Source organism: Phyllopteryx taeniolatus, chromosome 8 (genome assembly GCF_024500385.1).
Source record: "Phyllopteryx taeniolatus isolate TA_2022b chromosome 8, UOR_Ptae_1.2, whole genome shotgun sequence".
NCBI lineage: Eukaryota > Metazoa > Chordata > Actinopteri > Syngnathiformes > Syngnathidae > Phyllopteryx > Phyllopteryx taeniolatus.
Genome location: NC_084509.1, coordinates 12,567,034 through 12,594,884, shown reverse-complemented (window position 1 = coordinate 12,594,884; position 27,851 = coordinate 12,567,034). Strand labels below are relative to the sequence as shown.

General features: G+C 41.3%; 1 protein-coding gene across 6 annotated transcripts; it reads right to left on the bottom strand.

Annotated features, from left to right (window-relative positions):
• Positions 1-72: 72 nt before the first annotated feature.
• On the bottom strand, positions 73-27,851 carry relb (v-rel avian reticuloendotheliosis viral oncogene homolog B). 6 transcript variants are annotated; one of them, XM_061783258.1, is made up of 11 exons: positions 27,642-27,851; positions 26,442-26,564; positions 23,719-23,894; positions 12,628-12,963; positions 10,380-10,546; positions 10,158-10,249; positions 9,918-10,049; positions 7,833-7,937; positions 7,545-7,760; positions 5,771-5,842; positions 73-5,688 (listed from the first exon to the last, which is right to left on the bottom strand). In XM_061783258.1, the coding sequence occupies exons 2-11, from the start codon at positions 26,533-26,535 to the stop codon at positions 5,276-5,278; spliced, it is 1,803 nt and encodes a 600-aa protein (XP_061639242.1). In that variant the 5' UTR covers positions 26,536-26,564; positions 27,642-27,851; the 3' UTR covers positions 73-5,275. The 6 variants fall into 6 exon arrangements, with proteins under 6 accessions (XP_061639242.1, XP_061639243.1, XP_061639244.1 ...); XM_061783259.1 differs by lacking the exon at positions 27,642-27,851 and adding an exon at positions 26,601-26,995 and having other exon boundaries at positions 26,442-26,462; XM_061783260.1 differs by lacking the exons at positions 26,442-26,564; positions 27,642-27,851 and adding an exon at positions 26,601-26,994.

Here is a 27,851-nt window from a genome sequence, read left to right as displayed (position 1 = left end):
GGCACATACAGTATCTGGTTCTTGAGAATTATGACGTACTGTATTTCCCAATGATGACACTTAGGCTAATGATTCCTTGGGACATATTTTGGCAAGTTTTATTGTTCCCATCGTCACAGTGTTTACATTGGAATGTTTGACACGTTTGCTTTTGTGCACTAACACTACAGTTCATTTCAAGAGTGGAATTCAAAATCTCCCATTAATCAATAATGATGACACCACAGTTCCGAATCTTTCAGGCATATGTACAAATTGGGCATATGACAAATTTATGGACTGAACAAACATCAATAAAATGAGCACTATACATGATATACACAGACAAATATTTGGCAATGCTGACCGGCTCCGTTTCATTAAAGCCATGACCAGCAAGGCCTTCAGGATGAATTAGCGGGCGGTTTAAGTTATATGTACTAAATCAATGCATCATACGCTATAGAATCAACTTTTGGGGGGAAAAGGACTTTTCATTTAGATTTGGCTAAATCACAGAATTAGACTTTAGTACAAAAACAAGTCCCCTTCCTTTGAGTACTATTTAATATTGTTCAATATTGTTACTTCATACAAAATGAGAAATGTGAATGTAACAATTAGCTGATTGTTGTCTCCTTCCTGGATTCAGTAGAAGGCATCTTAAGATAGGAAATAAATGCTTTAAATGGTGCAAAATGCTGAGGAAAATGCATTTTCAGTGATGGGATTTGGGACCGAGGCTTTTATTTAGGGAAAACTGAACGCATGGCCTAGCATAAAAAAGTCCTCACTAACTGAATACTACTTAATGTAACATGTTTTGCAGTCAATTGTTACCTGATACGAAATGGAAAGTGTGAATGAAGCTGAGTGTGGTGTGACTGCGGTACAGGCTATTTCCTGGATCAGACCAGGATCCGGGGAAAGGGCTTCATTCTGGAGAAAATGCTAGTTTGGCTTCATGTAAATAAGTCCTTTTCTATATTATTACTTCATAAAAATTGGAAAATGTGAAGGGTAACTGGTTTCTGGTGTGACTATGGTACAGACTCTTTCTTGGATCAATAAGCAGGTCAGCTACATGAACCAGGGTCTGGGAATGAGCCTTGGAATCTTAGACGACTATAAACAAGTACCCTTCATTTGATTACTACTTTATGTTCTAGATTGTTACTTAATAAAAAAATAAAAAAAAAAGTGTGAATGTAACAATTAGCTGGATTCATTATAAAGTAGTTTAAGCTCGAAACTAAACTAATGCATTAATGGTGCAGAATGTTAGGCGAACATATCTTGAGTAGGTTTTAGGGGTGCTGAAACCTTAAATAAGGTCAGCGACGCCACAGCGCTGTTACATAACAATCACCAATCTGACGGAACTACCAGTGACTTTTGACTCCAATCCGGTATAGTTGAATCGATCGCAACTGCACTGTTCCGTTTGCCTTAGAAGACGTTTCGCCTCTCTTCCGAGCAGGCATCATCAGTTCATGCAACAAGGCTTAGTCAGGACGCACTAGCCAGTGTTTGTGTGGAAAACTCAACTATTAATGCTCCAACTTATTGGCATGCCCTCACCACGTATGGAGTCATTATTTTGGAATGCAAAAAAGGGGGAGAGCCATTAAGCCGCCTGGCCGAGAGGCTGTGGTTACGCTGGCTGGTCATTTGTGAAAAGTACATCCAATTGCAGAAGGGACAGGAGCAAGGTGGATGAGAAAGAAAAGAGTGACGGACACAACAATCAGACATGCAAACACCAAAGGCATGAAAAAGGTGACAAAAAAACAACATCGCAAGGGGGGTCTGGGGGGGATCCCTCGGGCCCCCGCAGATAATCTTTTTGATTTTAACTTAAATTAAGAAATCTGGAAGACTCTGAAGAGTACAATAAGACAAAATCTAAACATTTTCTACATGTTGATGTACAAATTTAAGATTCAAATTTAATTTGCCTCATTTCTTTGCTTTTTTTGTTTTGGCCTCCAATTTGAGTCAGGACCATCTCCACCTGCACCTGATGCCTGCTTCAAGCTGTGCCACACGAATAGCATCCCCCTCTTTAAGCACTCTCATTCTGGAAAATAATTGACTAAAATCATTGTTTGTTTCACCTCATTTTTCACTATTACCAACTTCAAAGGCTAATCCCAAATGCATCCTCCAGGAAAATATTAAGTCCAATATTTTTTTGCTTGTATTGGCCATTTCTGAATTGAATAGTTCATTCTGTGTTGTGACATAATCCCTAACATTGCTCTGTCGCTTAATACATTTAACATTAACATCCGTAAACTAATTAGAAAAGATTGTAGGCGCGTTTCCAAATTAATACAAAATGTACTAGCGGATCAACTCCTGTCGCCGATGTTACGTGTGCTTCACGGTTCCGCTGGGACCGCGACCAGGGCCACGACCCGCAGCACCTCAACTCGAAAATACAAAAAACCAGTGCAACAAATGCGACACTGGCTGATCTGATGAGCAAAAATTTTGCTTAAACGTAAGAGTAGCAATAGAGAATGTCTGCTCCAGAGGTGCGTAGAGTAGCCAAATATTGTACTCAAGTAAGAGTACTGTGACTTGACAATAGTGTCACTCAAATAAAAGGAAAAAGTAGTCCTCCAAAAAAATACTTGAATGGGAGTAAAACGTACGCAGTGAAATAATTACTCAAGTACTGAGTAAATAGCACAAACAATAACAAAAAAATATGTATGTAAAATAAAAACATTTGCAATTTACTGCACTGTGTTTTCTCAAGTTATAAGTGAGCTGAAATATCCACGTTTGGGCAGACAGTGCCAGACAAATACTACAATACATGCAAGCTGTTGTTTTTGTTCGTCTAAATGTAAACAAGAGGAGCGCGCCGTTGCCTTCATGGCAACGACGACCTTCCCAAAATGGTGGGGATTTAGGCACGACGATCAGCCTTATCTAGTGTTAATACCCATGCCAGGGAAGCCCAATAGAAGACGTTGTGTGAGGTCATGTGACTTTCTTTTGTCGTTTGATTGATGAACTGGACTTAAACGTCACTAGCGCTTAAATTAGATGGCGCAAACAGCGTCCAATGCGGAAGTCGAAGTTGTAGTCTTGCGGACGAAATAGTTGATAAATAAGCAATAATTGATTAATAAAAGCAGCAAGCGAAATGTAGGTCATTGTAACGGAGTAAAAGAACGGTTACCGCTAGCTGCCAGCATTCAAGGAGTACGAAACAGCCTATGAGGACAGCGACCTCCCCAGGAAAAACTCATCGGATCTATACGATTCACGTAAAATGGCCTATTTTGAGTTCAAAACAGCGAATGTATGAACAATATTGTCATTCCAGATGTATCAGATCTGTCTGAGAAACTCAGAAGGATTTGCAACCAACACAACATTCCAGTACACTTAAGCCTGATAACACCCTGAGACAAAGGCTGGTACACCCCAAAGACCAGACACCACACACGCAGAAAAGCAATCTGGTTTACGCGGTCAAGTGTAGGGAGGAATACATTGGTTTTATACATTGGGGAAACCAACCAAGCAACCACTGAGCAGACGCATGGCACACAACAGACCTGCAAACTCCTCAGTTCAAGACTCACGGCCGCATTGCATCACGTGACCGACGCATTGGCGCGCGCATGGCAAAAATGCCGCGGAGATCATCTCTCGTGATTGGTCCGTTTTAGTCACATGCTGTGATGACATACTCAGCGTGCCCCTTGCCGCAGTGACGTCAGCGCGGTCGCCGCCCGCGCGAGTATAAAGAAGTCTTTCCAATGCCGGTCTTTCGTCTATTCTAAATAAACTCAATAATTCTGCCTCCAACGAACAGTAAGGCCTCCTTGACCGTTAAGATAGCTCACAACCACTTTACAACTGAATGGAATAACAATGAGGGAGTTTTCATCCAACGACTCTGGTGGACTGACAACGGCCTCTCGGCCAGGCGGCTTTAAAACTCTCCCCCGTTTTTGCATTCCAAAAGAATTATTCCATAAGTGGTGTGGAGCATGGCTGTAAATTGGAGCACAAATAGTTGAGGTTTCCACACAAACACTGGCTAGTACATCCTAACTAAGCCTTGTTGCAAGAACTGATGAAGTCTGCTCGGATGAGAGGTGAAACGTCTTCCAAGACAACCGGAACCGGATTCAATGCCCTGAGATTGATATGACCTGGATGAATGAGAATATTCAAAATGTTGGGGGGGGGGAAAAAAAAATGCCTTTTCAAAAATTTGGACAATGTTGGAATGAGGCTTTTAATTTTTAAATGTATGCGTGACCTAGCATAAACAAGTCTTTACTAACCGATTACTAATTCATTTACTTAATGTTATACAGCGGTGCCTTGAGATATGAGTTTAATTTATTCTGTGAGCACACTCGTAATGCCACACACTCTTATCTCAAGTCACCTTTTCCCACTGAAACGAATACTGTAAAAATGCCATTAACCCGTCCCAGCCTCCACCCCAAAAATATGTTTGTTTCTCGATGAGGAAAAATAGCACTTTATAATATTGTAATTTCTAAAAAGATACAGTAATAATTAAATAGAATGCAAAGAATTAAACAATTCGTGCATCATGATTTTATGCTGCAATCCAATTCATTGTGCTGTTCCTCCTGGTGTAGCCGCCTTGGACACCGGGAGGCAATGTAATACAGTACAGTCATGCAGACACAAACAAAGAACAGACTTCTTCTACTACTACTACTACTACTACTGTAAGTGAATCAGTAATATGCTGTAATATTGGTCATTTTTCATAGTGGAGGATAAAGAATATTATGGCTCCGAGTATTGTTATATCTGTCTAAACGTGTTGCTCCACCATTTGTGTTCAAATTGAATTTGCTTCTAAAACCGCAACTGTCGATGCTGACCATTAGCACGCCAATGGTGTTCTGCATTGTTAGCATTAAACTAAGCTGACTCTCCAAAGGGAGAGCAATGTTGTTTTAGAGACACTATGTGTAATTCTTATTGTTTTATGTTTAGTTTGGCAGTGGCAATAAACAGAAGAATTGTTTTCTATCTGCCGAACTGCTGCTTGTTGAGAAGTGAGTTCAGTTGAGTTAACTGCCACCATACGCGCTAGTATCTCAAGTGTGCGCTCACAAGTCAAAGCACACAATCGACCGAATGACGGCTCATATCTTGAAAATCTCGTATGTCGGGTCACTCGCCCCTCATTGTTTATTGTTACCTGACACGAAATGGAAAGTGTGGCGTTGGTGTTTAACAGATGACTGTGGTCCAGACTATTTGCCGGGGTTTCGTGCCCTCATAGGTCATCTTCGATCTTCACGTGGACCGCGTTGGACAGGCTGGCCTTCGGCTCAGTCTGCATGTTCCGGTTCTCGTTGACCAGCATGTTGAACTGCAAGTCGGCGTAGTGGGAGAAGTCCTGCGTGTACAGACCGAAGTTCTGGTTGGGGTTGGCGTCCGTGTTGGCGAAGGGCGCCTGGCCGGCGTCGGGCATGGCCGAGACGACGGCGGGGTCCGAGAACATGTCCATCACGCCGGGCAGCTCCAGCAGCTGGCTGATGAGGGCCATATCCTCACTGTCCATGTTTGCGTCCAGCGGCTCGGCATAGCACATCTCCCCCAAAGGGGCGGGCCCCGGCTGGCCCGAGCACGGCGACATCATGGCGTGAGGGAAACGGAAGGACTGTTCCGGTGACGCCGCGCACTCGGCTGCCAGTAAAGACGATAAACGATCGGTAGAGAGTGAGGAAAACTGGAGCCAAAATGGTCGCAGAAATGCCGTCATGCTCACCTGTCACGTTGGCTTTCTCTTGGAAGTTCATGTCTGATTTCATCTTTCTTTTCCGCTTCACCTCATACGGATCTGACAGTTGAAAAGGTCACAGGTCAAAGGTCGGTACAAATGCTTATATTGAAGTCAAAGCTATATGCAATGATGGTTTTTGATTGGTCAACAGAACTATTACTTCCATGTTACGATAATATAAGCATTGCATTAAGATAGGTCAACTCAGGTTTGCACAGCTGTGAGATCATGCTATAGTTATTTTTTTTTTGTGTTCATCGTATTGTTTCTTCTGGGCTCGAATTGCTACTTCCCCATTAAAGCAGTACACCCACCTTCCCTTTGATTGGGTGTGTCAAAGCTCAATTTTCTGACGGCGAGCCGGTATTCTCCACATGTACAGAAAGTTGAGCGGCATAAATGGAATTAGTTCCAAAGCCACCGCGACGAACATTGGGAACATTTTGGATTTAAGCAAGGTGAATGAGCTGGTATGTCGAATTTGCATGACGTTGCAACAAAGACAGCACAACTTCAAAGCTCAAAATGACAAAATCCATTTCACACACAACCATCTCACCCAATTTCTTCAGCTGGAAAGAAAAAACACAGTGGGACATTTCCCGTTTCCCATGAGCTTGCAATTATAGAACCCTTTGCCAAACAATGGAAATACAAACGTGACAGTGTATATGGTGCACGTATACTCACATTATATACAGTATAGCGTACTCGCTATTGTTAGAGATGCAGCCATTGAGCATGTTGACAAAGCAGCGTTTAAATGCCTTTTTTTTAAATGTTGCTTTTGAAAAGTAGTACAAATGTTGAATCAAAGCAGGTTGCTTTGATCGACTTGTTGTGCTGTTATTAATGATGGTATTACTTTGCAGTAACTGCAAACTAACTTTGCAACTGGAAACTTGATTGGCAGTGTATTGCCTGGCATTAATGTGTGTAATCTGTTAATCTGTGCCAAATGTTTAATATTTGTTCAAGTGCAATATTTGTGAACAGTGCCTGACTGTCTTTTATCTATATTTTTTATTTATCTAAGATATTTTGTTTATTGTTCTACATTACAATGCCAACGTTCAATATATTTTCTTCGCGTTAATTGTTCTTAAAAAGGATGTACTTGAATTATTATGCTCTAATATCATTAGAGTCTAGACACACACTAGGCACACTGTGCCATAAAAACATCGATACTATCGTTTGTCATGATGGTTTTTGGAAAAATATATTGTCCTAAAAATTTTAATTTAAAAAAACATGTATTTATTTATTTAGAGAGAGAGAGCAATGGATAACACAAAAATATTGTAAAAACAGTATAGAAAATAAGAGTAACAACTGTAATAAAAATCTGCAATCTAGCGGGACAGCGAAGCAAGGACCGTGATATAGCGTAGTATTACTATATCTGTATTCCGTGATGATAAATTGCAGGGACTCATTGTTCCAGGGCTGGGACTCATTGTTTCCAGACATGCATCACATAGTTTCAAGTGTAAAAGGATCCATGTACATGTTACAAAAGTTAAGATGTGTCCATTCATGTTTGCATTCTATGAAATACAAAGACAAACATGTCTTACTAAAATGTAATACATATTTGCTTTCTTCATAATACTTTTGTAGTGGGCATGGGCACAAAGATTTTCAAGGGGTAAATATATTATAGTGAATTATTTACATCAGCGTGTTGAGCGGACAGTGTATGTGAGCAATTTATGTAGTCCCATCCCACTATTTTGAATTGTAAACCCAAACTGACCTGGATTATACGGCAGGTACGTAAAGGTTACCGGCTCGCTCTCCATCTGGTCGGAGAGCCGGCGCAGGGTGACACTGACGTCCACTTCTTCTGCGATGTCCTGGTCCTGGTACGGTGGCGTTTTGAACACGATGGCGATCTGCCGGTGGACGTCCGTCTGGGCGAACTCGCCGTTTGCCTTCCACGAGCCGCGCCGGAAGATGATCTCGATGTCATCTACGCGCAGTTAAGCGAGTCTGGAGTTTTAAGCGGAGCCTATTTTTCAGCAAGCGGATGAGGTGGTCATACCTTTCTGCACTTTGTCACACAACATGTAGATCTCCGTCTTGCCAGTGCAGGCTCCTGTGTACTGGTTCAGCTGGCTGATTTTTAACTGGGATGTCGTGGTCGCCTCTGGCAAGAGAAAAACAAATCATACCAGCCATGAGCATCAGGCAAGAAAACTAGTGATGGTAATGAGCCATTCCTGCAAAGTGATTCATGGCAATATGGCTATGGTAAGAACTTGATGAGTTTATCTCTAATATCGCTCAAGCCAGTCTGACTTTTGACCATACCTTCTTCCCTGGGTTGTACAGTATTTTTACAGTTATTGTTCACATAGTTGTTCGTGTTGTCATTTTTCATGTTGTAGTTCATGTCATTGTTCATGTCGTTCATGTTGTTGTTCAGAATCAGAATCACTTTATTGGGCAAATGTACAAGTAGACACAGGAATTTGACTTGGCAATCAGTGTTGAAAAAGGCCTGTCACGGTAATTACTATATCGACTTATCATTTAATAAATATAATGGACACGATAGTTTTTCCGGACTCGATAAATTGTCATTGTTGACGTGAGCCGGCGCTCGGATCACACAGTGAGTGAGTTTGACGGCTGTGTCTTTAGCTGCTCATGGGCTCATGGAACGCCGGCGGACCGGGACACTCTTGCCGATGTTGGCTCCGTCCGATACGCCACAGTCTTGCTCCATGTGCAACACCTAGATTCTGGCAACAGAGACACTTAAGGCAAAGTTAACGGCTTATTGTGTTAACGAGCTAACGAGCTACCTCACAAGCTAACGACGAGCCTGCGAGCTAACGAGTTAAGGAGCTAAACAGCTCAAGCCATCGCGGCAATGTTTAAAACATCAGAGCTTCGCTCCGAGTTTTTGGGTGTGTTAGTCCCCAATTAACACAAACCCAGGAACATTAACTGTTTATGAAGCATTACCTCAGTGGCAAACATTATTCAGCCAATAGTGGACTAAAGCAAAGCGAACGTCAACGTATATTGGACTGACAGGCGAAGGGCTAATCTTCAGCGGACCAACCACACCGTAGCTGGCTTTACATGGACACTTTTTTGTCATTCTGATTGAAGATCTCTGTTCAACTGTTTACATGTGAGGTGATCTATTCCGATCGGGTCTATACAGGATGTGCACTACGCGGAACAGCCGTGTGACATGCACACATCGTCGTGAACGTCACAGCATTTATCAAGATGGAGCTTTGTTGTCTATTCACCACAGCATTTTTGGGATTTATATGTGAATTTAAAAAAATTATCGTGACAGGCCTAACAACAATTAAAACAAAAACAGGACTAAATAGACAGGCGGATAAACAATGAATGCACATTAGCTGCTACAAAGTATGTATATACTTGTTGGCTTTAGGCGGGGTCCACGACTAGCTCATGTCATTGTAACGTCATTATTCATGTTGCCATTGTTCATGTTGTCGTTTGTATTGCTGTTCAAGTTGTTCATGTTTTCATTGTTCATACTGTAAGGCATTTGGATAATACCCAAACATTGTACAACTAGTATATAAAAAAAAGAGAAACAACTGTAATAACACAACTAAAAAATACGCCAAATACCGGGCCCGCAAAAACTGAACAGTAATATAGCGTGAGTTTACTGTATTCACATTGTTGTTTAAGATGCAGTTGAAGTTGTCATTGTTCATGTTGTTGTTTTTATTTTCATTGTTCGTGATCATGATCATCAATGTCAAACAACATTGTTGACAACCAATCACATCTAGAAGATTCTTGCTTTTAAAGGCCCAAATGTAAAAGAATCATTCATGTGCCCATTTAGTACATACTTCTGGGATGAAAATTCCAAAGAATATGAAGAATACAAATTCTTAGGGTTAAAATAAATCATGACTGGTGAAAAAGGAATTTGATTTGACCATTAGCGCCAGCGACATCAGCCATCTTGTGTTGGCTATCACTCAATATCTACTGTACAACATTGTTGCTCTTACTGTACGTGGTCGTTCATCCCTTAAAGTTTGAACAGGATCTTTTTCACTCGGTGCCCATAGGTGAAATAGTGTGTGTGTGTGTGTGTGTGTGTGTGTGTGCTGCCTACTCTTGTCATAGATAGGGTTGGACACCACAGGACTGAGACTGTCCGTCGTGCCGTCGTCCCACTCGAGCTCACACTGGAAACACAGACGCACGGCGTTCATGTCCATGTCCTCGATGCCCTTCGAGTGACCAGCTAGAGACCAAATAAGTGGTTCGTCATTACACACCATTACTGGATACACATACAGAGAGGTGTGCGTCTGTGTATGTTTACGGGTATGTCTTACGTCTTATGTCTTACTTTGAAAGGGGTCAATATTCTGGCTCCTTCTCTTCTGCAGTGAGACGTCAAGTTCTTTCCTCCGAACACACTGGATGCCCAGGTTGGCAAAGCTGTCGTAATACAGTGACCAGTCATACACAAGTTCAAGGATACATATTTAAAATAGGAAGAAGGATATAAGATAAAGGATGAACGCACAAAACAAGACTATAGCAACATGTCGGGAGATTAAAGACACACCTGTGGCGTCGGTTGCTGTGAGGGTTCAGCGTCACCACGCAGATACCCGATCCGTTCGGGCAGTCTTTTCCCACCAGGCAGTGGGGGTGCGGCCGGTGTGGGGGGTCTTTGGTCACAAGGGAAACGGTGACGGTCACCTTCTTCAAGCGCTCGATGGAACCGTGAATCTGAAAGCAGTAAGACATAAACATGGGGTGGACTCACTTCTCTGTATTATATACAAAATACATATCGGAAAGAAAGAAATACTGTGCTGGATCCAGTGGGGCACTGGTCCAAGATCTATTGGGATATTTCTAATCGTTCTGTTTATTTCTATTGTGCCGGTGTACGGGTATCATGAATACTTGGTAAGGGAGAATTGAGTCAAGGGAATAGTATGACACGTCTACATTGCGTGTCATCGTGTGTGACCAAGTGTTGAGTGGACTTTGTTGACTGTGGATTCTTTCTCTCGTTCCCTTTATTTCTACTGTGCAAGATGACGGCTATCATGAATGACTGGTAGATGCACGATCACATTCATTTTAGGACACATATATTAAGCTAGCGCATTTGCCCATGTGTAACCGAGCGTGCTTCCCATTTTAATTTAATTGTTGGGTTATTTCTATTGTGCAAGGTGCCAGTTATCATAAATAACTGGCAACAAACGCCATCTACTTTGCGTGTTATCGTGTGTGACTGAGCGAGCCGTCGACTGAGTGTGGATTATTTGTAGTTGTTCTGTTTATTTCTACTGTGCTTGATGGCTGTTATGAATAGGCGGCAATGTATGGTCATTTGGCACATTACAGTGATTGCATTGCTTTTGATTTCTATGACGCTGTTATCATGATAACTTGAAAGAGGAGCAATCACAATCATTTTAGGACACATACACAGAGCAAGCACATGCTCATAGGTGACCGAGTGTGCCGTGGATTTTTGTTTTGTCATTCTGCTTATTTTTCCTATGCAAGAAGCCAGTTACAATCACTGTCGGACACATCTACATTGAGTGTCGTATATGACCGAGCATACAGTTTTTGGAGTGTGGATTATTTCTCATCATTCTGTTTATTTCTACTGTGCAAGATGGCTTTTATCTAACTGGCGATCACTTTAGCTTTAGGACACTGAGCTTGCTCATGTGCCCAGTTGTGACAGAGTGTGCCATGGACTTTTGGGTATTATTTGTCTTCATTGTATTGTCATTCCTGTTGAGCGGAAACTTTGTATGTCCAAACATGGTCAATTTAATATATATATATATTTTTTTTTTTAACAAATAGATACTACTATTTGTCTGTCTCCTCATCGTGTGTTATTTTTAAGCATTATTAAAGGTTTTTTTCTGGTAGTTGTCGGCCATTTTGATCAATCGTGACAGTTAGTGATTGAACAAATTTTGGGGTGGTGTTGTGTTGATGTTGGTGCGCAATGTTATATGATAGCAATATGAGGTATAATATCAACTTGAACGATGCGCCGTTCGGTAACTCAAGCAAGATGGCATTTTTTTTTTTTTTTTTCCCTGAAAGGCAGTGATTTTGGAGATACAAGGATTGTATTATCCAAAGTGGTGACTATCATGAAAAACTGGCAAGGAACTCTTGCATTACAGTAATTGTACGACACGTCGGCATGTGCGTCACCAATCGCACCGCGTCATAGCCCAGCTCTTCCAAGAAAACCAAACTTTAGTAAGATCACTCACACCAGCCAAAAGGTGCCAGACTTCAGGTGTTGTAATGGAAAAATTGTAAATAAAAAAAAATAATAAAAGACAACCATGTCATGTTTTTGTAACCAGACAATTATGAATGGAAACCTAAGATGCGTCCTTCGAAACGTGATAAGCACAACCTCTACCTCGTCTTGTGGGTGAGTAGGCGAAGAAATAAAACAGTCTTGGATGCTCTGCAAAACAAGATAGCAAGGTGCTTAGTGAATGCCTTGCTTGTTAGAGTTTGGAGTACTTTGTGCTCTTTTGGTATTTTGGGGGGAGTGGACGCTTTCTTTCTTCATTACTCACAAACTGAAATTTCCACAACCATGTCAAGTGGGCCCACGGGCAGCATGGATTGCCCAGTGTGAGTATGTCCTTGTTGATGGGGACTTTTTAAAATGTATTTATTTATTTATTTTAACTGGCCCACGTACCTCCAGCTCCCTTTTTGTCATACGTGTTGACACATGGTCTAGTCAAAGGAGTAAATCCAAAAGTGGTTTAAATTACCAGGGGTGTCTATCACCTGCTCCCTACCTCAACGGCAGGCTGAGTCTTGTTGCTTTCGCTCCCTGACTCGCCCAGGATGCTGCCGGCCGAGCGGCCCTCGCACTCATAGCGAAACCTCATGCCTCGCTCTTTGGGCTGCTCCACCACCGCCAGTTTGGGCTTCTCCAGATTACGCTCCAGCATCTCTACCCCGCACCGGCCCTTAGAGGAGACGGCGGTGGTACTGGGGGGCTTGGCGGCCAGCGGGCACGGGGGGCCTCGACCACAGCGGGAGGAGCCGGCTTGAGGATGGATGAGCAGGTGTTGAGCCATTTCCCGGGGGGAGCAGAGCTGCTGCAGAGGCGGGTTGAAGGTGCAGCTTGACTAAGGAAAAAAAAAGAAAAGAAAAAAATTATTAGACTATATAACATGTAATACTGGTCTTTGGAAACTACATTCAGACTAATACACACACTGTGATATGAATACCTCTCTGACAGTGCTGATTATTAACTTTTTTAAATTCAAGTTTTGATACAGCTCTTGAATTGGATCTCATTAGACCGCAACATTTAAAATAAATGCAATTTAAAATGGGCCCTTTCGTCATGGCGGTTATGATCCCCTTGAAATACCACACGTCACCAATATGAAGTTCTTTTAATATATTTGGTTTCTATTTTTCTCTACTTTTCCCATCTTTTGACCTGAGGATTGGTGGCAAATCTGATCATAGTAAGCAGATATACGTTAGAATGTGACAATGATGGCTTTATATACTCCACAGTCATAACATTAGAAACGCATGCACGGTGTAATTACATTTTTTAATGTTTTAAAAACAAAATAATGTCTACATTATATGTAGAATTAAACAAGACCTGTAGGAAAAAAATGTCTGCACGGATAAAAATATGGTGATAGTATTTGGTACCCTAGTGGTGAAGATGTTTGCCTCACATTTCTGAGGTTCTAGATTCAAATCCTGGCTCCGGCCTTCCTGATTTGAGTTTGTGTGTTCTTTCATTGCTTGCATAGTTTTTCTCTGGCTACTCCAGCTTCCACCCACTTTCCAAAAACACGCATGGTAGGGTCACCGAAGACTTGAAATTGTCCTTAGTTGTGTGGATGGTGGTTTGTCTATATATGCCCTACGATTGGCTGGCAACAAATCCAGGGTGCACTCCGCCTCTGACCCATAGTCAGATGAAATGGGGTCCAGCTCACCCGTGAACCTAATGAGGACAAGCGGTTAAAAAAAAAGAAAAAGAAATTAAAAAAAAAAAAAAAAAAAAAGGGGAGGAAGAAGAGTTGTGTGGTTGTACTGTTGGTTTGCAGTGGACAGCATCACACTGAGACAAGTATTTTTTATATTTTGATTAACTTCTGTGGCTGCCTGAGATAGTCAAAATAGTAGAAAGCGCTCCCACAACAATGCAGCACTGTTCTACCCAGCTACAAACACAGTAATGGACATTTATATGAAAACTTTCATCTCAGACGTTTTGTGGTGCATTATCTCTATAGGCGCCTGTATTGAATCTAAAATCTAAATAACTAGTGTTATCTTTGATGAGCATCAAATACCAATGTTCAAATCGACTTGTGCGCTGAATCCCAGGCAAGCGTCCTTATCCGCAGACGATGTCAAACGCAAGTAAAAACAAAGTCAGCCACCGATCAGTACGCTTAATATGACATCATGCAGTAGGCATCCATATGATCAAACCTGCAGGGAACAAAGACAAGCAGCAGACAGTCTGGAACCAGCAAGGAGTGGAGGAAGAAGGAAACCCTAGCTCTCAATGTGCCATCATCATGCCTGAGGTCAACGTGCTCCTGTGGTTGTGCCGGGCCGCTTAGCTCACACAAACAACGGTACACAAAAAGGGCTGAGCAGCGAAAGCCAGCCGAGAGGAAATAGGAAGTCGGCTCACAGTGACGACCAATGCAAGAGCTCTCGGCCAAGAATGCGACCTTTCACCCCTCACAGTGGGTGTGGCGTGTAGAGGAGGGCAAAACGAAAGTAGGAGTCATGTTGCAGCTCGGCTTGGTAACTCCTTCCATGGAGTCTAGTTACTGTGACAAGTGTTAAAATTGTCTCATGTGGTGTGACGCCAATGCAGCCTGTTCCCTAAACCACATGGTTTACGGTAAAACCTGGCCGAATGCTCTGTAGTGTAGTGTCATCCACAAGAAGTCACATGATTTCTCCCAAAAGGACAACAAGCCACCCCCCCCCCCCCCCCCCAAAAAAAAAAAAAAACACTTGAGAAACTAAATGCTGATAAATGCATTTGCATGTCCCTGGTTGGCCTTGCTGCGGTTACCGATGTGTCGTTATTGTAATAGAGCTGGCTGGTAGATTAATAAGCTCGGCTCAAAGGCTCAAAGTCACATACAGTGGGAATTTAAAAAAAGAACACAGTCTCATCAGGGATGCCACTAAACTTAAAACTTGTTCGGATTTTGAAACAATTTTTGCCATTACAAGTAATGAATATAATTATATTCTGTTCCCAGGTCACACTGTGGCCATCAGACATTTAAGCAACATTTTTTCAATTCTTAACTATAAGAGATGCTGTGATCAGATCACATCACGTAATTTTACTCTGATCTTTATTCGGTAAAAAAGATCAGATGTTTTTTATTTTATCAATTTGTAAAAGGCATTGTCAGATGGAACAGCAATAGCTTAGTATTTATATTACACACTATAACCTTATGGATTTGTGTGGTGGCATGGAAAGGAGGAGAGGCAGAAAAAAAATCATGTCCACACGAGTGCTGGGAATCTACAAAAATGCTTGTCATTTATACAAGCTGTAACTTTTTAAGACTGGTTATAGAGCACCTATTTGTTCATACAGGAACCAAAAAAAGGAGACCACACATTACCTGACAAAAGAAAAGAGGAGCAATATCAAATACGTCCATCTATTAGCAGGCGCTCTCATCAAGGGGACCCACAGTAAGCAAACTACATTACCCAAAAAACTGTTACAACATCGGTATTCATTGTTTGAAGTGGAGTTAAGCGTTTTAGTTTTACTTCTACAATGTTGCACTGTGTAAAAGTGATGCATTGACTATTTAACATCTGTTAGTTACTGGACTTTGTGGAATTTCTGATTTTATTTTTTTTTATTTTAGTTTGTTCATTTAAGACGGGATATGTAAATGTAACTAACTTGCATAATTATTTTGTGCTGCTATAAGGAGTTTATATGTTTACCTGGTTTGAATGACTGCTGCACTAGACTTGTAGCCATATAAAAATGGATCATGGACTCAGTATAGGCAGACACCCAAAATCTAGTGATTGGACTTGGGTGCAAAAACATGTGATCTGCACATCCCTACTAACTATCATATTTAGTGTCAGAAAAACAAATTATCGCTGTTAAAATCCATCCACTTTCTGTACCGCTTATCCTCAGTAGGGTCGCGGGCATGCTAGAGCCTATCCCAGCTATCTTCGGGCGAGAGGCTGGTTAGACCCTGAACTGTTCGCCAGCCAATCCAGCGGCATATATAAACAAACAACCATTTGCACTCACATTCACACCTACGGGCAATTTAGAGTCTTCAATCAACCTACCATGCATGTTTTTGGGATGTGGGAGGAAACTGGAGTACCCGGAGAAAACCCACGAAGGCTCAGGGAGAACATGCAAACTCCGCACAGGCGGGACCGGAATTTAAACCCCAGTCCTCAGAACTGTGAGGCAGATGTGCTAACCGCCTGCTGTTAAAATGAAGACCTAAAATCAGCTTGGCAATGAATGGGAATTGAACCCACACTGTCTGCATGAAAGACAGCAGCATGTATCACCACACTACCAATGTGTTATCAATGATGACCACATTTCACTTTTCAACATTTGAACTAATTCACTGCCAGCCTTCCCAGTTACCATGGATATTTGACTTCTAAAGCAGTCAATGGCAGTGAATGTGTTCAACTTTACAACTGTTTAAAAAATAAATAAATAAAAATAAAAATCATTTGATGATTTGTATGGTGACACTCAAGTCTTGACACCTGTTGGTGAAGCTAATAATTTTTTTGAAGTGTCACAGAAAAAGCCCAAGGTTAGAGCAGGAATAAGTCAGACGATGCACGCCAAACTGAGGTGTTTTTTTTTGGAGGGGGATAAAAATTCTAATTATACAACTTAAAGGGGTTCTGTTGTATTCATGTAGTCTGTGTGTCTATATTTTGTCAAATTGTTAAATATATTGTAGAAGTTATCATTTATTTGCTTAGCTTGCATTAGTATTATGGACGATTTTGAGAAAGGAGGATGTCTCGCCTTCAAGAAGATGACTCAGCAGGAATCATTAGAGAGAAGGATGTGGCCAGGACGTGGCAGGTGTTGGTCCCATGTTTTCACCTTGAAACCCTACCCTTAGTGTGCCCTTAGTGTGTTGTGTCTTGTAGCTTAGAAACCTCCCTATTTCAAATAAATACAGGAGCGACGGGAGAGATTGTTTAGAGCGTGATGAGAGGCTGTAATCTGAACAATCTCCCATACGCCCTCCTCATGAGAAAAAGAAACCAACGTCTTCATTCCTTTTGTGTCTATTTATTATAATGTTGGGTAAGATAAATCCAACATTAAATTGGTCCTTCGAGCCGGATGTCAACACACCCGAGGATTCCAGTTGTGGAGCCGACTTCCAGTTAAGAGACCGTGGCCACGGCAAGTAAGACCCTTTACGGGACTGGTCTTCGTTCTCCTCAACTGGGATCTGAAGGTTGACGACAATCCACAGGATTGAAGACGAGTGGTGAGTTAAATTTTTTTTTTAAAAATTAGGAAAAAGGATTAAAGAGTGAGTGAATTGCGCGACGAAGAAGTCTGCGGCAGAATAAACCTTGTGTAATACTAGTCACTGGCAAGTGGTAGAGGGACGGCGGAGTCCGACAAATTCCGCGGGGACGGCGGAATCCTGTACGTACTTAAATTCCGTGTTTCTGTGTTTCCGTGTTTTCGTGTGTTTGTAAAATTTTTACTAGTATCGTGTGAATGTGTAAAAGTATGAATGTATAAGACTGGATTGTAAGTGACAACTGGGTTTAGAAGCATTGGCCTTACTGCATCATCTAGCAGAAGAGGGATATAAAGTTAAAAATAAATTGCAATGGTGTAAAAGGCGAGTCACATATCTAGGCCATAATTTAAGTGTAGGAGGAAGGACTATATTAGAAGACAGGAAAGCTATAGTCTTAAAAAATCCTAAACCACAGACGAAGAAACATATAATAATAATTTTTATTATATGATATTGTAGAGCATGGATTCCCAACTATGCAGAAATTGTTGCACCATTGTCAAAATTAATGTATGAAGACAACCTTAAAAGGACATCACCCGTTTAATGGAATACAGAGGCAGAAAAGGCCTTCTGTGACATTAAACAACATTTGGTGTCCAGTGCTGCGCTAGGCCTTCCAAATTTAATGATAAAACATTCATTCAAATGGTAGATTGTAAAAGCTATTACATGACCTCCGTACTTACACAACAATACGGTGATAAGCTAAGACCATGGGCTTATTTTTTGACTAAATTGGACTGCGTGACGTGTGCATTACCACATTGTCTCAGAGCAGTTGTGGCAGCCTTGACGGCAGTAGAGAGCGGTTCCACAATTGTGTTATTTCATCCATTAACTCTTAAGGTCCCACATACAGTGTCTGCTCTCCTATTGCAAACGAATATGGCGTTTTTATCACCTGCAAGACATTTATCTTGCATGGCCATCTTGCTGTCACAACCACATTTGACTGTTGAGCGATGCACAACCTTAAATCCAGCCACACTAATACCCTTACTTGATGAAGGCACGCAGCATGATTGTCAGGAATTGGCTGAACAAACTGCTGAATTAGTAGCATTAACCGAGGCATGCAAACGAATGATAAATAAAGATGGTACAATCTATACTGATAGCCAATATGAGTATTCCACAACAAGAACGCAATTATTGGGAAAAACAAAGTGCAAAACTACAAAATGAAATTTACATTAGCACAGAGGAAAAAAAAAAAAAAAAAAAAAGCCTCTTCAAATGGGCTGCTATATTGAGCCATGCTGTGTCACATGTCTCAACCGGAGGGATGGTGGCACAGATAGATCGACACTTTACAGCCCTAAAAAATAGCAGAAAGAAACACGTGGGTTCATTTAACACACTGTAAAAGAGTCATTTCAGCTGAGTACTCAAATTGGGAAGGTGAGCAAAAGTCTGATAACGGAGCGGGAGCAGATGTGTAGATTCTGAAAACGCTTGCTGGTCAGTGAAGAAAAAAGACACCAACCCTTTTAGTGAGAACTCAGCAGAAAGGCACACCCACGTTGGTTATGAGATTCGATAGGTTGTTACGTAGCAACTTTGGCTACTATGGTGTTGGTTTTGTTTTTGTGGTACATGGGACGTCCCACCCTAAATGATAAAACCAATTTTTTAGATAGAAAATCACCTACCAACTGGACCAATATGACGAATCCAGTAATAAAAAAATGTTGAATCATTAACTCGTATCAAAAGGAGTACAGCTTATGAGCAGAACTGTGGGCATGGCCTCCAAACGCGGCAAACCGGTTTAATATTTTATGCCCCCCAAAATCAAACTGCTTTAATCATAATTCCATATGTGGCTCTCACCAATGATGCTCAAGAGAATGGCCAGAATTGGGGATTTGGATATGACTGGTATGCAACTATAGGCTTTGGATGGGAACACCTCATTGGTGAAACAGGTTATGATTGGTCCAGTTGGTCAAAAAAAAAAAAAAAAAACAGCAAAAGAACATAGAAATAAGTTTAACATAAGCAAAACGGCCCATAGTTTAATATTGAAATACAAATCAAGTCACCCAGTGTGTTTGATGGTGAGCTTGTGGGCATATTCTGGCGGAAAAGATCCCAACTTCCAAGTAGAATTGTGTTATGGGAACCGTGTTAAACCAGAAATGCCATTGAAAACTTCAAAGAAAGGTGGACACATTTTAATGGTTAACAACATAACTACTGATGATTGGTTCCTTGTTGTCACAGGAGTTTCAGGACAAAATAACAATTGGTTACTATTGGTGGAACAAGCAGCAAATGTAACGAGAAAAGATTGTGTGGTTTGCATGGGTCCCAGGCCTTTGTTGCGCATAGTTCCGGCACAATTATCACAAGATTGTATTATTCCATTAATGAACGCTACTGTACCAGCTGAGGGGTGTAAATCATGGGATCCTATATATCCCGTAACAAAAGCAGATAAACACAAACCAATGTTTTCTACTTTAGTAGCACCGAATAATTTTACTTGTATAAACATGATTAGTAAAGGCAAAAAATTAGGACCACTGAACGACACACAGTGTAAAATAACCTTATTGATATATTGATATCAATTGCTGTTTTTGCAGCCATTCTGACATGGTGTGGATATTGTTGTACCCCATGCATTTGGGCTTTAATCAGTAGATTAATCACCACAGCAATTACCCACATGGAACCGTATGGAGCAGATGTATCCTTTATTGGATGTTGATAATGATGACGATGATGATGATGATGATGTTGTTTTACCTGATTTGTTTCCTGATCCAGGTGATTACGATGTTTAAACTACAACATTCATGTATGACAAGTTTACTCTGAGTGTAAATGCATTTGTTTCATAAAAATGATTCTACAGTTAAAAAAATCGAAATGAATTGACTGTAAAATTATATGAGAATTTGTGCAAATACATGATAAACAGGAGGGAAATGTGAAATATATTGTAGAAGTTATCATTTATTTGCTTAGCTTGCATTAGTATTATGGACGATTTTGAGAAAGGAGGATGTCTCGCCTTCAAGAAGATGACTCAGCAGGAATCATCAGCGAGAAGGACGTGGCCGGGACGTGGCAGGGGTTGGTCCCATGTTTTCACCTTGAAACCCTACCCTTAGTGTGTTGTGTCTTGTAGCTTAGTACGTTATGTCTTGTAAACTTAGAAACCTCCCTATTTCAAATAAATACAGGAGTGACGGGAGAGATTGTTTAGAGCTTGATGAGAGGCTGTAATCTGAACAATCTCCCATACGCCCTCCTCATGAGAAAAACAAACCAACGTCTTCATTCCTTTTGTGTCAATTTTATATAATGTTGGGTAAGATAAATCCAACACAAATCATTTCCTTTCCTTTATGTTTATTAATGTCACTTTCACTTCATACACATGGGAAAATGATACCATGATATGAAATCACTGTCAAACCCATGAAGTGACAAAAAAAACCAAAAGCATTGAATGTGATGTGACATGTAGACTCTCAGCTTTAACCAAAACAGTCAAACCAAAGCCATCGCAGACATTAATCACAGGATTATTCTCTGGACTTGGATGAAAAGGACTTTTCTTCACTCAAAACCCCCAGCGGCACCAGTGCATGAATTCTGCATGAATGTGTCATCTCGTGTGCCATGTCACCCATTCTGAAAGTGTGTTTGATTCATTTTCCAACAATATTCATCATTCATTATGGAGATGCAAGCCAAAAATATCCCACTTTGATCACATGATATACTGGGCTGTATTACCATGCCTGTTTCTCCATTCAAGGTACATTCACATAATGAATTAGGACACTGTAATGCAGGTATCGTCAAATAAAATTCGGAGAGGTCCGGTTGCAAAGCATCTCTCTAGGGCAAAGGTCCGGACCTCAATGTTTCGATTCATGTGGCCGACACATCCATCCATCCATTTTCCGTACCGCTTAGTCTCACAAGGGTCGCGATGTGCTGTAGCCTATCCCAGCTGACTTTGGGCGAACTGGTCACCAGCCAATTGCAGGAGACATGTAAACAAACAGCCATACACACTCACATCCACACCTAGGTTTTCAATTAACCTACCATGCATATTTTTGGACTGTGGGAGAAAACCATATAATGCAGAGAAATCCTACTCAGACGTGGAGAACATGCAAACTCCACACAGGATGGCCGGAATCCGGACTTGAACCCACCACTACTTACAGTGGGGCAAAAAAGTATTTAGTCATCCACCAATTGTGCAAGTTCTCCCACTTAAAAAGATGAGTGAGGTCTGTAATTTTCATCATAGGTATACCTCACCTATGAGAGACAAAATGAGGAGAAAAAAATCCAGAAAATCACAGTCTGATTTTTAAAGAGTTTATCAGTAAATTATGCTGGGAAAGTATTTGGTCAATAACAAAAGTTCATCTCAATACTTTGTTATATACCCTTCATTGGGAATGACCGAGGTCAAACGTTTTCTGTAAGTCTTAAGAAGGTTTTCACACACTGTTGCTGGTATTTTGGCCCAGTCCTGCACGCAGATCTCTTCAAGAGGAGTGATGTTTTGGGGCTGTCGCTGGGCAACACAGAATTTCAACTCCCTCCAAAGATTTTCTATGGGGTTGAGATTTTGAGACTGGCTAGGCCACACCAGGACCTTGAAATGCTTCTTACGAAGCCACTCCTTCGTTGCCCGGGCGCTGTGTTTGGGATCATTGTCACGCTGAAAGACCCAGCCACGTTTCATCTTAAATGCCCTTGCTGATGGAAGGAGGTTTTCACTCAAAATCTCACAATACATGGCCCCATTCATTCTTTCCTTTACACGGATCAGTCATCCTGGTCCCTTTGCAGAAAATACAGCCCCAAAGCATGATGTTTCCACCCCCATGCTTCACAGTAGGTATGGTGTTCTTTGGATGCAACTCAGCATTCTCTCTCCTCCAAACACAACAAGTTGAGTTTTTTTTTATCAAAAAGTTCTATTTTGGTTTCATCTGACCATATGACATTCTCCCAATCCTCTTCTGGGTCATCCAAATGCTCTCTAGCAAACTTCAGACGGGCCTGGACATATACTGGCTTAAGCAGGGGGACACGTATGGCACTGCAGGATTTGAGTCCCTGGCGGCGCAGTGTGTTACTGATAGTAGCCTTTGTTACTTTGGTCCCAGCTCTCTGCAGGTCATTCACTCGGTTCCCCCCATGTGTTTCTGGGATTTTTGCTCACCGTTCTGGTGATAAGTTTGACCCAATGGGATGAGATCTTGCATGGAGCCCCAGATCGAGGGAGATTATCAGTGGTCTTCTTGTACGTCTTCCATTTTCTAATAATTGCTCCCACAGTTGATTTCTTCACACCAAGCTGCTTACCTATTGCAGATTCAGTCTTCCCAGCCTGGCGCAGGTCTACAATTTTGTTTCTAGCTTCCTTTGACAGCTCTTTGGTCTTGGCCATAGTGGAGTTTAGAGTGTGACTGTTTGAGCTTGTGGACAGGTGTCTTTTATACTGATAACGAGTTCAAACAGGTGCCATTAATACAGGTAACGAGTGGAGGACAGAGGAGCCTCTTAAAGAAGAAGTTACAGGTCTGTGAGAGCCAGAAATCTTGCTTGTTTGTAGGTGACCAAATACTTATTTTCCACCATAATTTGCTAATAAATTCTTTAAAAATCAGACAGTGATTTTGTGGATTTTTTTTCTCATTTTGTCTCTCATAGGTGAGGTATATCTATGATGAAAATTACAGGCCTCTCTCATCTTTTTAAGTGGGAGAACTTGCACAATTGCTGGCTACTTTTTTTTGCCCCACTGTAACTGTGAGACAGATGTCCCAACCAGCCATCCACCAACTGTGGCTCAGTCGGTCGAGCGGGTTGTCCAGTGACCTGAGGGTCACTGGTTCAAATCCCGTCTATGACATGTTGAAGTGTCCTTGGGCAAGACACTGAACACTAATTTGCTCCCAGTGGGCCTGGCAGCGCCTTGCATGGCAGCAGTCACCCATCGGTGTATTAATGTGTGGCTGGGTGTATGTGAGGCTTTGTAAAGCGCTTTGGGCACTGTGATGGTGTAGATGAAGCGCAGTCCATTTACAACATTTGTGGTTTTGCAAATACAATGTTTTGTTTTCCATGAAAAAACTAATATCTGCCTGTAGCCAACTATAAATCAATATTTTGATCCGACTAAAGATCAATAACGCATGAACAAGAATAAACATATTCCCCAAATACTTGGGCTCCAGCAACCTTCCCCTTGTGAGACGCCCACTGTACAACCAATCCCAACTATAATACTAAAAACCCTCTTACCTGACACGCGGTGCCTCTCGCCACCAGCACCGGCTGAGATGGTGACGAGCAGGAGGAGGAGGAGGAGCAAAGCTGGTGCATCCTGTGATTCTGGCCCCGGAGCTCAGCAGGCGCAGGTGGTGGCCTGGGGAGGGACACGCCTGTGTGGTCCTCTGTAATGATCTCCTGGATGAGGTCTGTGAAGTAGGAGAGTAATTTGTTAGCGCCTGGCAGGAATTGTGCCATAAAAATGGATGTCCTCAGTAAGTACCACAGTTCACACATTTTAAGACAGAACATCAGTGATTTCATTGTAATAGAACTTCAATAACCTGCTGTAGAACAGGTCTACCTGTCCAGTCAAACTTATATTACAGTAAAACCCCAAATAAAAGATAAAACAATTGAAAATTAATAAAACATGAATAAATATTATAAACAATTTAAAATGTGGAGAATCTTAAAATAAATATTTTATTTAGACTCAAATTATTCTTTTAAATTAAATTCTCAATTATGTATTTAAATAAATGAAACATCAGTAAAGTCAAAACAAAAATTTGATTTTGACAAGTGACAATTCAAATTGAAGTGCATGGTAGCTTGATTGAAAACTCTAAATTGCCCGTAGGTGTGAATGTGAGTGCGAATGGTTGTTTCTTTATATGTGCCCTGCAATTGGCTGGCGACCAGTTCAGGATGTACCCCGCCTCTAGCACAGATTCCGCTAGGCTCTTAACTGGTCGCCAGCCAATCGCAGGGCACATATAAACAAACAACCATTCGCACTCACATTCACACCTACGGGCAATTTAGAGTCTTCAATCAACCTCCCACGCATGTTCTTGGGATGTGGGAGGAAACCGGAGTAACCGGAGAAAACCCACGCAGGCACGGGGAGAACATCCAAACGCCACACAGGCGGGGCCGAGAACCCCGGTCCTCAGAACTGTGAGACAGATGTACTAACCAGTCGTTCACCGTGCCGCCGGAATTCTGAACCTTTTGTCTCATATTCATCTTCTGAAACCCAAATATCTTCAGTATACAAAAAAAACAAAGGAATTGAGCTTGCCATTTCAATACTTTTGGAGGGGACTGTATACTTATTGTTTTGTATGATAACTATTACTGACGACATGGGAAACAATTACGTCTGCATTTACTGTATCTCTCTTCTTAAAGTGACTAACGAACGCATGTCGCAACAGGTTACACATGGGGACGGAGAGAGCCACGGTATTATTGAAGGGACAAACTTCGGGTGTGCACAACAACGTACTTTGCTTAAACTAATGCACTCAAATATAAATACTAATGCATATATTAAAATATGAGTGTAAAATAGATTGATTAAAAACAAATGTAGTCTTGTGTAAGGAATGTGCTAATGACGAAGTATAACTGAGCAATGATTTTTAACTTCATGTCTAGCTGGGTTATTCCGCAATACTACAGTGTATTTAAATACAGGTAGACATTATACAAATGACACTGTATACTTTTGTGCGCTACAAAGCTTAGTTTTTCTTGTGAGGGAAAAAGAAAAATGTGTGCTGGTTTTCACATGTTGCGTGCATGTTATCCTAGATTTTTTTTTAACAGCGCAAAATATACCGCAGGGTTCAAGAAAATCCCAATGTCATTCTTTCCAATATTGTCCAGCTTTACTTAGAATAATATCAAATATACTTTTGAGGAATAAATCCTTTGTCTAGTTTTTGATTAACCCTTAGGCCTACTGCACTACTGTATTTTCACATTGGTCACAGTAGTGGTGCAGTAATACCTTGACTTAAGAGTGAGTTACAAGATTTTCAAGATATGAGCCATGGCGCTAGCTATGGTGCCAGCTAACTTCACAAGCACCAGTTTGCAATTCTTCAAAAAAGAGGCCAAGCGCTTGTGTCGAGCTGTTTATTGCCACTCTAACGCCACTCATCAAACAAAGAGAATTACACGTTATGTATTTAGCAACACCACATTAACTCTGTCTTCCGAATGTGTGCTAGCTTAAGGGTAACACACAATACAAAATGCATTAGACGGGCGAACGAAAGTAGCATCAATCTTGCGGTAATTATAACGCTTTAAACAACTTATATTGAACACAAGTGGTAACAACACATGCAGACAGATCATACAACAATACTAACAGGCATATATTCTTTATCCTCTGCAAAAAAGAACAAAAAAAACAGCTAATATTACTGCAGCTTATTTGCGTGTCTTCTGTGTGTCATCATCAAATTTATGTCTAGTCACTAGACTCTAACACTGTCAGTATGTATGCGTTAAACTGCTTCCCGGTGGCCAAGGCCCACACACCAAAACGAGCAGCACAATGCCATCAAATCATAAGGATGCACAAAATGCTTACATCTTTACATTATAAATGTAATCATGTTATTACGCTGTTTGAACTCAGTACAATTCTATAGAGTCATATTTTCTTATTAAAAATGTTTGAACAATTGTTGGTCATTTCGGGGGCGCTGGAATGGATTAATGGCACAAAAAAAAAATAATAATAAACTCGTACGTCAACTCGTAAGTTAAGGCACCACTGTATTGTGTGAGCTTAGTGTTTTTTCAAAGTGGCACTTAGTGTAAAAAGGTTTGAGAGCCACTGGTACAAGTCATCCTCAGCATCAGATCGCGTGAGGTGACATGCAGGCGACCCTTACTTCCCACTCAAGCCTCCAAACAAACAAGGACAGACACAGACGCGGTCCTGTACTCACCGAAGTCAGACAGTTCTCTCTCTGCGGGACAAACAGAAAGTAAAGCATCGATGATGAAGCGAGTGTGCGACGGTTGACATTGGGTGTGTCGCATGATGTCATCTCTCACCTATCAACAGACACCTTGACACACACACACACACACAAGAAGACACTTACCGGGAGTACGGCGAAAAACGTCCATGTCTCGAAGCGGGACAGCACATCCAAACAGCCACTAGAGGTGGTTTTAATCTATTTATTAAATTTTTTTTTTTTTTTAAACTTTAGCCTTCCGCCGCGCGAGTCAAAAAGTCTTCAGGTGTCCACGAACGCCTCCAAAGCCATGTGAGGGGAGCCACAGCGATGACGGTGTGACGAAAAGTGCCCCGAGTCGAGAGAGGCGGTTTGCCGCACTTTCGGCGTTGCCGCAGCCGCTGATTGGCTGCTCGCGCCGCTGGAAATCCCCAAACGTCACTTGGCTCATCGTCCAACTATTCGACGGTCTCGGCCAAAACACAGTACAGTCGCCGAAGTGAAGGCGGTGAGCCATAAACGAACGAGGACGACAGCGAAAACGTCTTCAAGTCAACAATAAAATATAGAGAGGGGGGGGGGGGGAAAAATCATTAAAAGGGGAATTAACCTTTTACTTCACTTTACACAACTGTCAACGCATTTTAGGTGACGACATCTTGTCATGACTCCAGTTCGTCGAGGCGGGAATTTTAATCACGGTTATTTAAAAAAAGGGACCATCTATTGTGTGCTTTCAATAATAAATAAATAAATAAATAAAAAACGAGGGACAAACATTCATATAATTTGATTCGTCCAGCTCTACCGTCAGTGGTACGCTTTTTATACATTTTGCTGTTTGGCAAAACTGTTAAGATACTGCGACACTTGGGAAAAACATTTCAGACATATTGCTGAATAAAGCCTACACAATTAAATACAAACTGGATTTCAATATGTTATTTTAATATCACTATAATTACAGTAAAAGGGGTTACAAAACAGTGCTGAGTTTTTGCTCGAGTAGCTACATACTGTATTAGCTGCTATTCTAACTGCTCAAGAACAAACAGCCATGATTAAGAAAAACGTTTTATCTTTTTCTGGTAAGAGTAACAGGGTCACATTGGGTTGTGTAGTACACTCCATTAAGGCTAAAAACATGGTTGGAGGAAGAGGTATGAAAAATAGTCGAGGACTTACCTTAGTCTACTTGTAGAGCAATTAGTTTGATCATGTCATTTCTGCTGAGTCATGTAGCTCACTTTTTCTTTTCTTTTTTCCTTCGCTGCATGTCCAAAAAGGTTTTTTTGTAACAGGGTTGCATGTACTTTGAGAACTTCAGCACTTTACGACTAATATTCAAAATGTCTGTGGTAAACCATTTTTAACAATTACTGTACAAGGACGATA